This window comes from Myotis daubentonii, chromosome X, assembly GCF_963259705.1.
Source record: "Myotis daubentonii chromosome X, mMyoDau2.1, whole genome shotgun sequence".
NCBI classification, from domain to species: Eukaryota; Metazoa; Chordata; class Mammalia; order Chiroptera; family Vespertilionidae; genus Myotis; species Myotis daubentonii.
In genome coordinates, this window is record NC_081861.1 from 22,227,391 (window position 1) to 22,242,771 (window position 15,381).

Genomic DNA, 15,381 nt, shown 5'->3' on the forward strand with positions numbered 1-15,381 from the left:
TCCATGTTATCACAGAGATGTAAGGACCATGTTTTTGTCCCTTGAGACTTAATTAGAAGAAATTCTTACTGTTTTGAAAAGCTTTTCAAAATAAAGGCTTTAAGAAGTAAAAATATGAAAAAACCCGATCACTTAGGGAAGTACTGCTCCAAAATATGTAAATACAGCATATATTGGTGTCTATATAGGTAATTACCGAAGTGGTGAAGCTGAAGGAAGTCTATTTAAAAACAAAACAAATTAATCAAAGTTGATTAGCCAAATATCAACTATAATTCTTACAGTACCATAATTCTATCTATGAATCTGTGTAATCAGCATCTGAGCTAATTATGCAAAATTTCCATAAGAATAAAATGTCTTGAAAACTACTTTCTAACTCTTATCCTTATTGATTTAAATAAATCCTTTATGTGATTAAGATATCACCATATCTGTTTCAATTCATTAGAAGTACTTACTAAATATGAAATATTGATCTTTTATTTTCTTGCCTAGAGTGTTGTCCTTAAGTAGAACTGTCTAAGCTACTACATGAATGTAAAATTTATACTATAAAACAACCAGCAAATTGTGACTAGAAACCATGTGAAACTTCAGCTGAATGCTAGTTGCAGTTAATATCTCTGGACATGTTCAACCTTAAGGCATTGTAGTGCACTCCTTTTTGGGGGAGTGGGCAGTAAGAATGATGATTTCTGAGCCCCAAACTCAATCCAGTAATATCTTCTGTTTTTTTTTTTACTGCTCCCCTGCAAAGCTCCATAGATGCCAAGGTAAAAAAGAAAAATCTAGAGATATTAATCACGAGCATTGTAGGCACTATGCAAAGGAATGCTCTGTGGCTAGCTGTCAGTTGTCTGCTGGAACCTATGGCTCAGTTAACTGTCTAAAAATTAGGATGCTTTTCAAAACTGGAGTGGGGGTAGAGCTCTGAGGAAGTTTTTTCTGTATAGTAGGGACCCTAGAAAGCCTGTTAACCCAAGCCTTATAAATTTCTCCACCTCACTGTTCTCACTTTTTATTCCTCAGTCTGGTCCTCATATATAGAGCCACAAGTTTGATTTTATCATGTTTCATAAGAGAGCATAAATGTCAATTTTTAAAGGAGAATCCAGTTTATCTTCAGTGAGCACTATGTATGACCTAATAAATGGGACCAACCAGTTATCTGACTAATCCAAGAATAGTCTGGTGTGAATCCCGACCTTGATTAGCCGTTCTGTGCTTTAGCTCAGGCAGAAGAATAAAACTTGTTGTGCTTCTCAGTAGTTACCCAACAGTTCAGTGGATGACTTGGAATGAAATCCAACATCAGAATGAGGAGTCCTCCTGGATTTTTGGGCTGCAACACTTATGTCCTTTTAGCAATATTCTACTGTCTTGTCAACCTATTTGACTCACAGTAGTACTCAGTATATATTTGTGGATGAGAATTGTAGAGTCCTCCCATTTGAGAGAGATAAGCTCTATAGTTATTTTTGTATTTACATAGGGATTGGGGGGGGGGCTTATAAGAATGTATTTTAAAATTTGAACATAGAGCACAAATCCACTCTCATATTAATAAAACAGCCAAGTAAATAAAATGCTATTTAGCACAAAAATTAACGTTTTTCTTGCATATCTTTGGGGCTCCAGTATTTTCTAATGTAAATAAATATTTTCCAATTAGCAGCTTTAAAGTTGATTGCTTGGTTGTTTTAAAGTCAAGTGCTTTTTATTATCTTTTTTATTATAATTTCTTTTCAAACGTTTGATAAATGAAATCTGTTTATTACTTTAGAATATTATAAAGAACTTTACTTTTATAATGTGAATAAGGAAAATTCCTTTTAAATACAAAAGACAGTTTTAATTACACTTCTGTTTCATAGGACAGGAACTGATTTGTTTTTCCATTATGTATTTTCTTTCCACTCTAGGCCTTTTCTCAAACAACAGAGAATGTATTTTGTATTTGCTCAAATGCTGTCTTCTGTATCCACATGGTTGGCCATAGTTCTTCTAATATTTATCAGCCTTTTCCCTGAGATTCTCCTGATAGTATTAAAGAATGTAAGAAGAAGAAGTGCCAGGGTAAGAACTACGTTTATATTACAAACTGATTTTTGGAAGGGGCTTCAATATCTACCATGAAATAAAAATCTTATTTAGAAAATTGCATTAGTTACAGCATGTTAAACCCCTCCTTACAGGTTCATCACTTAATTTCCTCTTCTGCATAAAAAGTATAGTAAAAACTTCGTTATCCAATACAGGTGGTAAGTAGTTTCCTTGATAGTGTTCTATGTGACCTTTAGCAATCCATATGGAGTATTACATATGCTCCATATGGAATTTTAAATGGAAAAATGATTTTTTTTCTTTAGCCTAGAATTTTCACACCAGGAATTTCCACACCAACATTCCAGCTTTAACCTTAGATATTTTCACTGTGGGTTGTTCGCAGATTTTTTTTTTTCAGTTGATAATCCCTATTGCCTTTTTCAAAACTTTCCCGTTCCTTTAATTATAGTGCTGCTTAATCTCTGAGTTGCTTCTAGCCCTGTCTGTCCAGCAGTATAATTGAACCAAAGAAAATTTTCTGGATGTGATTTCTACATCCTTACCCTCCTGAACACACTTGTAAAAATTCAAGATTGTTTTATAAGTGTGTTTTTATTGTTACTGCTTAAATTGTAACCTTTTGTGGAAATGAGAAGTTATTGCCCTCTGGCAGCCTAATTGCTTGGTCCTGCGTTGTCTGATATCTTTGAACATTTCTATAAAAGCCTTTATAGTGAAAGGGATAGATTAGCCTGGGGGGAAATCTTCTGGCAAATTTTGACCAACACGCTAATTAAATATGTCATTACTGCCAACACTCTCATTTTGCCAAATAAAACCCCATTTCTACCATATTGACACCAACTATATCTTGTAGCCCTCCTCCCCCGGGGCAACATTTTCATGTAATAGTCTAAGCTATATCTCCTGACCTATTTGATCAAATTTGCCAACTAGTTTAGCCACAGTGCTGGTTTGTCTCAATTTTTTTTTTCTGGCCTGTTGAATTGATAGAATCCAGTGGTTGTCATCATACAGACATAAGGAACTAAAATAATTATAGTGGGAATATCTTCAGTGATTAGATATATAAAAGAGGAGCATCATTGTTACAACTCAGTATTGGCCCCAATCAAAAGCAAATAGACTACCAGCGGCAAAAGTCACATTGATTCTTGGTATACAAGGCCAGTCAGTGTACAGTTAAGTGGTTAGAACTTGCTTTAATTCCCTGCTTCTGCATGCCTTATGGGTAGAACTGGACACAATAATGTTAACCTAGCTAAGACTGCCTTGGTCTGCTCTTTAATCTTTCTAGTAGACCCCTGACTAACTTCCTTCAGCCTGGCATTTAGTCTTAGGATGGGAAAGTGACATTTACTTGTATGATTTTTACCTTAATATCAGTTGAACAGGGGTAAAACAAATTGATATAATAGGTTCCTCCCAAAATGGCTCAAGTGGCAATTTGAATAAAGCCAAATAAAAAATGTCACAACAATAAATGGTTTGGGGACTTGTCATAATAGAGAATTTGTCTGGGAAGAATCTCTTGAGTTGTTCTTCCATTCTCCTTATTTGGAAGTATACTTTGGGGTGCTCCTAAATGTTTTTCTTATTTGGGGTAGTGGAGCGCATACTAAATAATGGCTCACACCCAGCAGCTTCATGCTCTATAGACGTTACAAAAATCTTGAGAAATCCAAACTTTCAAACATATTATCTTATCCTCCTCTTTAGGCACTTTTTTTAAAAAAATTACTTAGGTGATAAGAGCTACTAAGAGACATAAAAAAAATTAGATACTGGCTGAAGGTGACTTTTATATAAATTAAATGGAGGAATTCTACAAAGCAGTCACAGATAAAGACTAAAACATTCCTAATTTCTGTTGAAAGCATGCAATTCTGGGACTGCAGCCCTATTTACATAGCAAGCATAGAATGTTGCAGGGGTTCAGCATGACCTCTGTTTGCCATGGGTGGAAGAATTCTAGTGTCTGTGCTGTAGCTTGGCATGCTGATGTACTAGAATGATGAGGAGAATTTCCATAATCACATTCATTCACTCATTCATTCATTCTTACTTTCATTGAACCAATGAACATGTTGAACCACCTAATGATGAACATCTCTCTTTATATGCAATGTCTGAAAGACTAAATGGTTTCAGACACTATGTGATTTTGAGAGTTGCAGATGAGACAGAATGTTGTGGGCACTCAGCAGTGCTGCTACTTTTTTTTTTCATGTGAGAAAATGCAAGAGCAAAGTAGTGCATATGAATGCATAAAGGCCAACTAAAACATGGCAGCCATGGTTATTCTGATAAGTCACATGTTTACATAAGACCCTATTTGGCTATATCAAAGAGACAGAGCCCACTTCTAAGATAAAGGAGAAAGAATATCTTAATGACCAACAGTCTGCCATCTGGGTGACTTACTACTTTGTTCAATATCCCTTGTTAAGGCATTGGCTTCATTTTAAAGAGAAGAAAAATATTCTTTTACACTAGTTTGGCCTCACAACTGACACATTCCCTAATGGGATAAAGGATGTGTCCCTGCCTATAAATAGAAGGTTCTTTGACCACCAACCAGTAAGCATCTTGGTACTTTGTACACACTGCCAGAAATGCCTATGGCAAGTAGGCTCACAGTGCTATCCTCATGTTGGTCTTGCCAACGTGAAGGGAATTTAGCAGTGGGTAGTGAAAATATCTCCATGACTTTAGAGAAAGCAGCTAAGACATTTACATGTAACAATTACAGAAGCAGCCTTCTGGTGACTTCCATTCCCTGAGGGCCCACTATAAGTTAGCTACTATACTAGGTGTTGGTAATTCAGGGATGAATCAAAGGAGGCTCCAGTCATAAGGAGTCTCACTCTGATTAAGTTATAAAGTGGATTCATGTGATATAAATCAGAATAGTAGACTACATGATATGGCTTGATTTAAGACAACTAAGGTATTTCAGTGTCTGCATCACTACCTCCTGAAGCCACCATAGCCAAGTTCTGCCTTGGTAGTAGCATTGTAAAGAATTATGCTATCTTCAAAAAGGTGAAGGGATTGAAAAGTACAGAATAGTAATGGGATGTAAAGTACAGCATAGGGAATATAGTCAATAATATTCTAATAACTATGTATGGTGTCAGATAGGTACTAGGTTTATCAGGATGATCACTTTGTAAGTTATACAAATGTCTAATCACTGGGTTATATACCTGAAACTAATATAATGTTGGATGCCAACTGTAATCGAAAAATAAAAAATAAATTATTTTTTAAAAGGTGAGGCTAAAAAGGAATTCTGCTGCCTTCAGAAATAGGTTCCCTAAGTAATTTAAATCAAGGATATGGTTAAGTTATATATTCCTCAGCTATATTTTCAGCAATATGCTTAATTTTTTTAGCTAAAATTCCATCATTAAGGATCATAGGTCTTTTCTGTTGCTTATAACTCAACAAAGCTGCACTGCCATAGTGCTGCCAGAATATTATGAAACTACTATTGAGCACTGAACAGTGGAGCAGCAGGATAACACTTTGAAGAAAATTTAAAGTTTAGGATTTGGGGTATTTCAAAAAATTGTGTTCCCCTCTGAACACAATTGTTGGGCTATCTCTCAGTCAGTAAAATACATCTAGACTTTTTGGCCAAGTAATAAATACCACTTCCCATTTCCAATGGAGGAATTTCCACATATAAGTTTTCCCATGTAAACCACAACAATCAAAAGGGAGGCTTGACTTTGCCTACTAGACATAGAGACACTATAATCCAATGGGAAGGGATCCAACAACAAGGTGAAGCCTAGTATGGGATGTCTGCACAAACAAAAAGAAATACTCCATTATCAAGGGAGCTCTTTCAGAGTAGAAGACAGGAAAAGGAAGAATGTCAGCTACCTGAGCAAAATTCCCAGAGAAAGCACTTTGAAATTTTTGGAAAATGTAATTTATCTTTATAATAACAACAGTGACAATCATGATTACTATTGAAATGCTGACAGTCACGTACACCCATTGGTTCTGAGGAAAATAACACTGTGAGCTGAGTTAGACAAAAATAAAGTTGAATCCTAATGTCATGGCTGTTGAGATGGACATTTATGCATTGGCTTCTTTGACATACTGCTAACTGAGCCGGTGTCAAAGCTCTCTAGATGACTGCAAAGGAATGTGGAAATTTCATACTGTTTCAGCTCATTATCTCCCATCCTTCTCACCTCTCTCCCCTACCAATTGCTAGCTATATCAATTTGATTGCTTTAGATATTTTCCATGCTCTCTACTGCCTTCTGTACTTTCTTATTTCCTTTTTCCCGTTATAAAGTAACCGAATCTATAAGCTTCTAAATTTTATGATTCATAGAAATAATTTTATCTTTGATGGTTGGATACAAGGTTTTGAGTGCACCAAAATATGCTTGTCATTACAGTCTTAAGTAAATAGGCTTGTATATTAAACATGGGGTTGAGGGACTTGGTATCATGTTAATCTTGTAAGGTTTTTGCCCACAAAATAGAAGACAAAGCAATTTTTAAGGAAAAAAATTATAAACTAATATTTCTCTAGCTTTATCCATTTATAATTTGCATGTTACCAACTTTGTTTAAGGTAAAATATGAACAGGAAAAATGTAGTAATTTTAAAACATGAATAAGTCAAACTATTTGCCTTTAAAGTTTGTTTATTAGATTCTGCTGGATACATGTATTACTTTAACTGGTATCTTTTTTTAAGCCTATTGTCATTAGTCATTAAGTAGATGATATGAATAATTAGCAGCATTGTTAAATTTATCCCTGTAGTTGACTACTCATCTTCTGTTTGCCTTGGGCAATGCCAAAACCAAGTCTCAGGCATACAATAAGAAAGAAAAACACAACCTTTTAGGTTTTCTGATTAAACTATATCAACACTTGCTTTTTCTAGGTGTTTTAAAGGAAAATTTTATAGCTCTTTAGCCTACCCTTTTAAAGAAGGCTCTGTAAGAAAAAGGAAGAAACCCATCAAATTATGTTAGAATAAATGTAGTTAAGCACTAGCCCAGAGACAAATGATTCTAAAGTGTGGTTTCATCAAATCTTTTCCCCACAGTGCTTGTTTTGATTAGGTTTTTAACCTGCAGCTGCCCAAAGGCAGTCAGTCCCTTCATATTGTATCTGTGTAATTGCATAAGGGAGCTAGTCACTTCAAAGTAGGTTGGTGATGCAGCCTGGACATAGCTCTCCAACCAGTGGATTTTGAAAAGTATAGCTTAGTGAAATAATGATTAGAGATAAGCCTTACTTCAATGAGAAGCATGTTTTTAAATTATTTTATTCAAAATAATCAATTTTCCCATTAACTAAATAATCTTAAATTGATATATAGAGAAGTAGTAGTTTGCACATATAATAGACTATTCCTAACTCTAATTCTACTTTTACTTGTAACGTCTTCAATACTAACATGCCATTTCGACTTTTAATTCTCAGGGTTTCTTTTTAAATGTCTTACATTTCAGAGAATATTTACTTTTTTTTTTTTTTGGTTTCTGCATTTCTCTTTTTTCTACTGCAATTTTCCACCTTTTGTGCAATTGTGAACAAGGTAACGAAACGCCTCCCTTCCTCAGGAACATCTACTATCTTCATGCTTTCTCAAACTTCCAGCAATCACAGTTTCTCTTGGAGTGAATAAGGTGATTTCCTTTCTTAATGTACCAACTTGCTTGCATTCTCATTTGCTTGACACCATTTTCTGGTTCTCTATGAAAAATTACTTCTCATGACTCATTTTTATATCTTCTACTGATACTTAAAAGAGTATTTGTCATTTTCCTTTAATCATTTGTTCATCTTCTCAAATTGTCACACTGGACAGGAAATTATTTCAAAAACTTGGACAGTAAGTCTCTGGTCTCGTTGATTCCTACTGTGCAATAGAAGCCACGGCGTGTTAGAGCCAATCAGTTCACCAACACAGGACTGTTTTGCACAATTTCTCTTTGTTCGGTACACTGACAGCACTGCTACAACTCTCAGAGGTGTTCACCAAAAGGATGGTATGGTTTACTAATCAAAATATATTGACTCATCTACCACATAACCTACCAGTGTCATTTCAAAAACCCAAGTTTGGCACATATTACTAATGTCTGTATACTTCTACCATGAAAACAATTCAATTCAAGTTGGACACTTTCTTAGGTCTTTAAATGTATTCATTTAAATGTTATGCATTTGTTATACTGTAATCATTTGTACTTTTGGCCAGAAGAGTAGTCTATAGAAAGTGATTTTTTTCTTCTACATTTTTAGCACCAGGTAGGTTAACCAATCTTCAAATCCTTTAAGTATTTTTACCTCACTATTACAGAGAAATCTGAGCTGTAAAAAGGCATCTGACTCATTATCCGCCAGACCTTCAGTCAGACCTCTTCTTTTACGAACATTCTCAGACGAATCTAATATATTGTAACAGGTACCTAGTGTTAAGTGGGCTGGCTTTAAAGAAAAAGATTAACAGCATTATAAAGAAAAAATGAAACTATCACTCTAAATTTTTTCTGCTGTTGGTGTGGTGAACTTTATATTATTCTTTGCTAAAATATAAAGATGCATTACTTGGAATATGTGGAAATATGTATTTTAAATTTGCTTACCCCCCCCCCAAAATAAAATTTTAGGCATTTTCCAGAGCTGAAGGTTAATCCAATATATTTAATTTGTAAAGGGCAAGTAGTCATGGCACTGCCATCATATGAAAATGCTCAATAGTAATCAAGAAATATAATCTTGATTTTAAAATGTGTTTGGAAAATTGAAAAGAAATATTCCAAAATTGCATCTGTATAATATCAAGTCAGTTTAGCATTGCATGTTCTTTTGGGAATTATGTGAGAATAATTCAATGTGTTTGTATCTCCATGTGCTGTGTCTGTGTGTTTGCAGGTTTAAACTTACTGTCCTTGTAAATGTCTGATCCCCAAATATATATTAATGAGCCAGTCTAATCACTTTTAATGCCAAGTTTTATTCAAGCTAAATGTTTCAACTTTCAGAGGTAGTAAAATCTTTCCTAGCCATTCAGGGGGGTGCTACCCTAATTATATAAAATGCTTCATAGTTAATTTTTCTAAAAATGAGTAAATTCCTTTTATATCATTCTTTCATTTGCCCAAAAACTATTTGGGAGGAATTTATGTGCTATGGGAGGAATCCTTGAACTCAGAATGACTCCTCCATGTGTATTTTGTTTCCCACTGCAGGGGCCTCTGTTACCCCAGACCTTTATAGGTCTTTTATCCATTAATGGAAATTTAGAGTAATTCATTAATGAGGTTTACAAGCTTGTCAGCTTGGAAACAACTCTGTACAGCTTAGGGCAGGGCTGTCTTTGATGCACACATAAAAATGAATGATCATCATGAAAGAAATTGCAAGTCAATTCATTTTGAAGCTAAGAATTATAAATCCACCTCATAGGCCCACTCTTTCATTAGCTATCAACTTCCCCACAGTCCAGCAAAGGAGAAATATTGAAGGAATGGATTGATAACGTTGTTTCTTCTACATCTGCTGTGTTATTTTGGAAGCTGACTAATTTTGCCTCTGTCAGCATCTCCCTCGCCCAACCCCCATTTTGAGCAACTCACCTGCTTATATTTTCCCTCAGTAATGAATCTGCTTCCCAGTAGCCTTCAAAGTTTTTTGCCCCTTTGTCCCAGATAGCCTTGTCCTAAGCTGTGTGGTGCATTTTAGCCATACTGTTTCCAGCTAATTGTGTATCCCCCTGGATTGCTTTCTTTAGCTTGGTCTGTGATTTGGGGGATTGGCTGGGTAGCAGACACTGCTATTGCTTTTGGACTCTCCAGGGCCTTAACTCCTACAATGCCTAATATAGAGCTGAGGAAATTATAGCTTTTAAGCAATTGTTTTATTTTAATGTAAATTTATTCCAGGAATTCATATTCATGTGGAATTATTTCTTCTCCAAGGAAAATATTTGACAAATTAATTTAGCCCCACTGAGTTTGTCCCATGGTTGATAAGGTGACACCTTTTACAAGTTCTCAATGTGAATGGCAATCTTATTTTCGTTAGTCACCATTACCTTATCTGAAAAATTAATATGAAAATATGGAACATAAAAAGAAATAGAAGGTACTCTGGAGGACTTCTAGTCCAACCATGGTGAGGAAGATGCACCAAGAAAATAGCACACCTCTTTAAAGCCTTTCACTACTCAGGTTTAAAAAGGTTGGATTTTAGAGTAGAGAACCAAAGTTAGTCTCCCTCCCATGACATAGGGCTTCTACTTTACAACATACTCGATTTACACTCAGTTATCCATTGTTCTGTCATGCCCCATCCCAATCATAGCATTTGATGATCTTTAGAGGACAGAAAATAATCTACAGATTTTTAGGGATAGTTTTTTCTTCCCTAAAAAGATAATGAATAAGAAAAACAAGAGTCATTTGACCCTTAGATACATCATCTACCAAAAAGAAAATTAACTTCACCCTGGCTGGTGTAGTACAGTGGTTAGAGTGCCAGCCTGTGCACCAGAGGGTCTCGGATTCGATTCCCAGTCAAGGGCACGTATGTGGGAGGCAACCAATTGATGTGTCTCTCTATTCCCCTTCTCTATCTCCACCTCCTCCCTTTCATTCTCTCTCTAAAAATCAATGGAAAAAAATACCCTCACTCCTTGGGTGTGGATTAAAAAAAGAAAATTAACTTCAATATTACAAGGAGGAAACATGTTTCTTTCAATAAAGAAAAAGTACTTCCACAGCAGTCTTTCAAAACAATATATTTTCAGATACTCTGTCAAAATTTGTACATCCAAAACACAGTAATTTGTTCATTCATTCAGCATGTCCTGAGAATCTGCTGTGTGGCAGATACTCTGCTAGGTGCTGAAGATAGAAAGATAAATAACATGTCCCTGTTCTCAAGGAGCTCATGGGCTACAGGAAGGGATCTTGGTGAGGTGAGCCTCTGCTGTGGTGGATAGTCCTAGTGATAACAACTGTTAGGAGAACCCTGGAGAAATCCAAAAGCAAAAAGCAAGTCTGAATCTTACTCAGCTAACAAATGATCATTGAAAACTGGTTATTGTGTCACTCTTTTTCCCTGCATGTGAATAAAACTTGGCACTTTGTTAAGACAGTCGCTTTACTCTCATAAAATTTACTACTTGATTTATTTTTGAAAATACTATACAGATGGTTTTACATTGTTATTATTAAAATAAACCTTTTAACTGTGTATATTTTAAATTTTTCAGAATCAGAATCTTGAACTGCCTATGTTATTGTCCTACAAGCATATTGACAGTGGTTACAGCTAGAAAAGAAAGCATGAAGAAACAACTACAAAAAGTTAATCATCTCAGGATACTCGATATGCAACAAACTAAACAACTCTCTTATGTCTAGGGTTCAGAATAAATGTCCATTAAAATACCAAATTGTAAGCATTTACAGTTATTGTAAGTAGCCATTATGGCCAAAGCTCTATGTTACAAATTATACGAAAGTTGAAAGCAAGAATATTTACAATTATTGGCTTTAGATAGAATAATATAATTACCAAGTGGGTGTTCTTTTAACCCATGAATTTTGTGAATGGATTTAAATAGAATAGTATAAAATAGAAGTCATGCAATGGGAATGAATAGATTTTGCTAATATTTCTTTTTCTGCCTGGTGGAAGAAATCAGTTCTTTGGATCACACTTCTTGTTCCTGCTGAATGATGATCTACCTTAAATTATTTTTTCAACACATGAAAGGAATACTTGAAAGTATAAGAAGACTAAATGATATCAATGCATCAGATAGAATAGTTAATCTTTTCTGTTTACCCACATGCTAATTTTGTCTTGATAGAATATCCTTGTCAAGAAATGAACACTTACGTGGAAATAGTGTTAGTCCTGGGTGTTTTCCTGAGAATAAAAAATTTTGTATTTAATTTTATTTTTGTTCTTCTGAATAAACCCCACGTATTGGGTGTTTGGCTACTAGATTTGAAAATAAAACATTTCCAATCACTTAGTAGCCCCTCAAAATAGTTCAGATATAACATATTTTTCCCATATTTTATTAGGATCTGAGGTAAGGTGGGCCAAACCACAGTTATATAAAAGTAAAGGGCATTCTGAACATCAGTCTTTTATGACTTTGTGTAGAGAGGAAATAAGAATAGCTTCTTTCAAACTTAATGGTTTTTATTTGAAAGAGGCTACACATATGCATATATACAGCACTTTTTTTTTAAATTGCCAGTTTGGGAGGGAAGGATCCATCCCAGGATGGTGTTTCAGCTGGCAAAGCCATAACTGAACATATATGCTGTCTCTCTTAGCAAACTCGAATGGGTAATGGTCTAACACTAAATTATGAGATTCACATTGGTAAAGTACTCAACTTACTGGGCTAGAAGGAGATTTTATCCTGCTAATGAATCCACTTAAAACGTAAAAATTGAAATATCTTTATTACATGGTAAAATTAAACATATTTGGGGGGATATAAATGACTTCATTTGACAACTTGATTAAAATGGTCTTTTAAAAAGTGTTTTCATTACCAGTTTCCATTTTTGGATGTCTTTTCTGACATGCCTGTACTATTATTAGTGTTATATTGTACCATTTTGGAAAAGTATTTGATTCAATCTGTACCAATATATTTATATAGTCCATATGGCACATTTGATTCTTCTATGTATATTTTGTATTAATATTTAGGTGTAATTTTTCTTAACTTCTAGAAGGACATATTTCACTTATCAGAACCATTCTATCATTACATTTCATTATTTTCTTTGTTGTCATCTCTCAGTATTATTTTTGAGTATTTTCTTAGGTGTCATTCACACCTTACCTGGTAGCCTGTATTTGAGGTAGTCTGCTGAAGTCATATATTCTTTCCCTATTCCAAAGAGCCAAAGACTCAGACCCAGGAAAGCTTAGGATGTTTTTTTTTTTTTTAAGAAGTACTTTTTAAAAAACATTTTAAAATTGATTTTTTTTAGAGAGAGAGAGGAAGGGAAAGGGAGGGAGGGAAAAGAGGAGAGAGAGAGAGAAGAGAAACATAGATGTGAGAGCAAGACATTGATCCGCTGCCTCCTGCATGCCCCCTACTGGGGATCAAACCCAGGCACAGGTCCTGACCGGAATCAAACCGGCAACCTTAAGGTGCATGGGACCATGCCCCCAACTGAGCCATATCGCCAGGGCTTGTTTTTATAGTTGTTGCTGTATTGTTATTGTTTTATGTTAAGAACTATAGGGACTGTGAATACAAATGAGAGAGCCACAATGGATAAAGAGTCTTGTTTAATGCAGAACCATTGGAGGTATGACATAATCAGAATATCCGTGGTAGTGGAAATATAACTGGTAGCATATAAAATTTATTGCAGCCTGGAAGAAACATGAGTAAGGGGGATTTAGAATTATATCTCAGCTACAAATTACACTGCAGTTCAAATTCACAAAGGCAGTGATGTTTAACACTAGAAAGACTGAAATTTAGTATATACCTATATTGCCCAAAAGCAGTCAAAATGACTGCATTGTGAAAGAATAATATCGGAGCACTCTTCACTTATGTTCCTTAGCTTTTCCAATAACTCACTTCTATTCGACATTTCTTTCATGAATTTAGGGCGCAAAAGAAATAAAATAAACAACTTATTAGAACAAGTATCACTGCATAAAGATTCGAATAACAAGTACTAGTTTAGCTTATTGAGCAACTGCAACTTATCAAGTATCGACAATTTATCATGTACTTGTATGTTATCATGAGAGGTAATCGAAAAAAAAATGAAAACTGTTATTTCAATACAGAGCCGAACTGGTCATATAAGAAATTTACTCAATTCAATAATAAGAGTCATTTGATTATTTAAAATTTCCCAAGCAGTCAAAATGACTGCTTTTGGGCAATATAGGTATAACACATATATATATACCGGAAATGAAGGAGGGGGAGGTAACTACAATTATTAATAAACGTATTTATATGTTGTACAAAAAGTCACAAAATTCTAAGACATTGTGTCCTTATATACATAATTGTTTTTCTAATTGAAATTAAAAAGCAGTCAAAATGACTTCCTTGGGCAATCTAGTGTTAATATCATGGTTTAGAATAGATCCTTGAGAGGGACCTGACTTTCCTTTTTGAAAGACATTTTATTAATGAGCTAAAAAATTGGCTAGTGTGGGGTTAACAGATGGAATAACTTGAAGTAAGGTATCCAGTATGCCCTATAATCTAACCACCGTATTTTGTGACAGGAGAAAATGTAACGCTAGGATCATATTACATCATTTGAATAATTTTGAACTATCAAAATGTCCTTGTAATTTCACAACTGTTGTCAATTGTTTGAGGATGTTACCTACTAAACTGAAAAAATAAATTCAATACCTACCACATTTACACCAGCAACAGTATAAATGCAAGCATAAATTTGCAAAATTCATATTAATTTAGTGATGAAATTTTTAATAACATGCAGTATATAAATGTGCAGATTTTATGCAAATATTGATAAAATCATTTTTCAGCTTGCAAAATGGGACTGCAGTATGACATTTTTCACTTAAGCAATTTTTTACATCTACGTTGTTGCTTTCTATAATGAATGTGAATGCCATCTTTTATGAATGCAACTTTTTCATTACAGAAATTTTGTTTGATCTAATCAATAAACTTTGGTTTAATATGATTGATATTTTAGCCTCTTTTCTGGAAACATCTCAGTTTGACATAATAGGGAATGGAAGGGGTTGATGGAGGGCAAAAGGGGACATATGTAATACTTTCAGTAGTAAAGTTTAAAAAAAACAAATATGGAAGCAGTTTGGAGAAGTTTCTAATCTCTTTGTACAAGTCACAAAAGATTGACCATTTATATATGTGTTCAACTGGCATTTTAGGGCGGTATCTAATTTGTGAAGTTTATGGTATTGGTAGGAATATTGAATAAGACTGTATCTTGTTACTGCATAGTAAAAGTCCAGCCAAATCAGCAAATACATATTGAAAGGCTACCTTGTGCTTGCTGCTGCCCACACATTGGAGGTGATGTGATGTATGTTTTTTGTCTCCATCCCATTGAAATCATTTGATTCTTAAGTAGCCAAGATGCAGGAATTTTACAATAGCTTGAAACTTGATCCAAAATATGTGCGTGCACCTCTCTCTTTTCCCTCTCCCCAACTTTTCTACCTACTTTCCCACCTTCTCTGACACACTCAGCCTGTATCCAAGGCCTTGTGAAAGTCCCTTTTGAAAAATCCTGCTCT

General features: G+C 34.7%; 1 protein-coding gene across 4 annotated transcripts in view; it reads left to right on the forward strand.

Moving 5' to 3' along the window:
• The window catches only part of ATP11C (ATPase phospholipid transporting 11C), a 226,948-nt gene extending 212,143 nt beyond the window's left edge, over window positions 1-14,805 (forward strand). Inside the window, exons 28-31 of one of the 4 annotated variants that reach the window (XM_059679783.1) lie at window positions 1,926-2,079; window positions 2,199-2,264; window positions 11,342-13,569; window positions 14,199-14,805. In XM_059679783.1, coding sequence (XP_059535766.1) covers window positions 1,926-2,079; window positions 2,199-2,228 — 184 coding nt within the window. In that variant the 3' untranslated portion in view covers window positions 2,229-2,264; window positions 11,342-13,569; window positions 14,199-14,805. Of the gene's footprint in view, window positions 1-1,925; window positions 2,080-2,198; window positions 2,265-7,654; window positions 7,746-8,422; window positions 8,528-11,341; window positions 13,570-14,198 lie in introns of all 4 variants that reach the window. The other 3 variants (XM_059679781.1, XM_059679780.1, XM_059679782.1) reach the window with 3 other exon arrangements.
• Window positions 14,806-15,381: the final 576 nt, after the last annotated feature.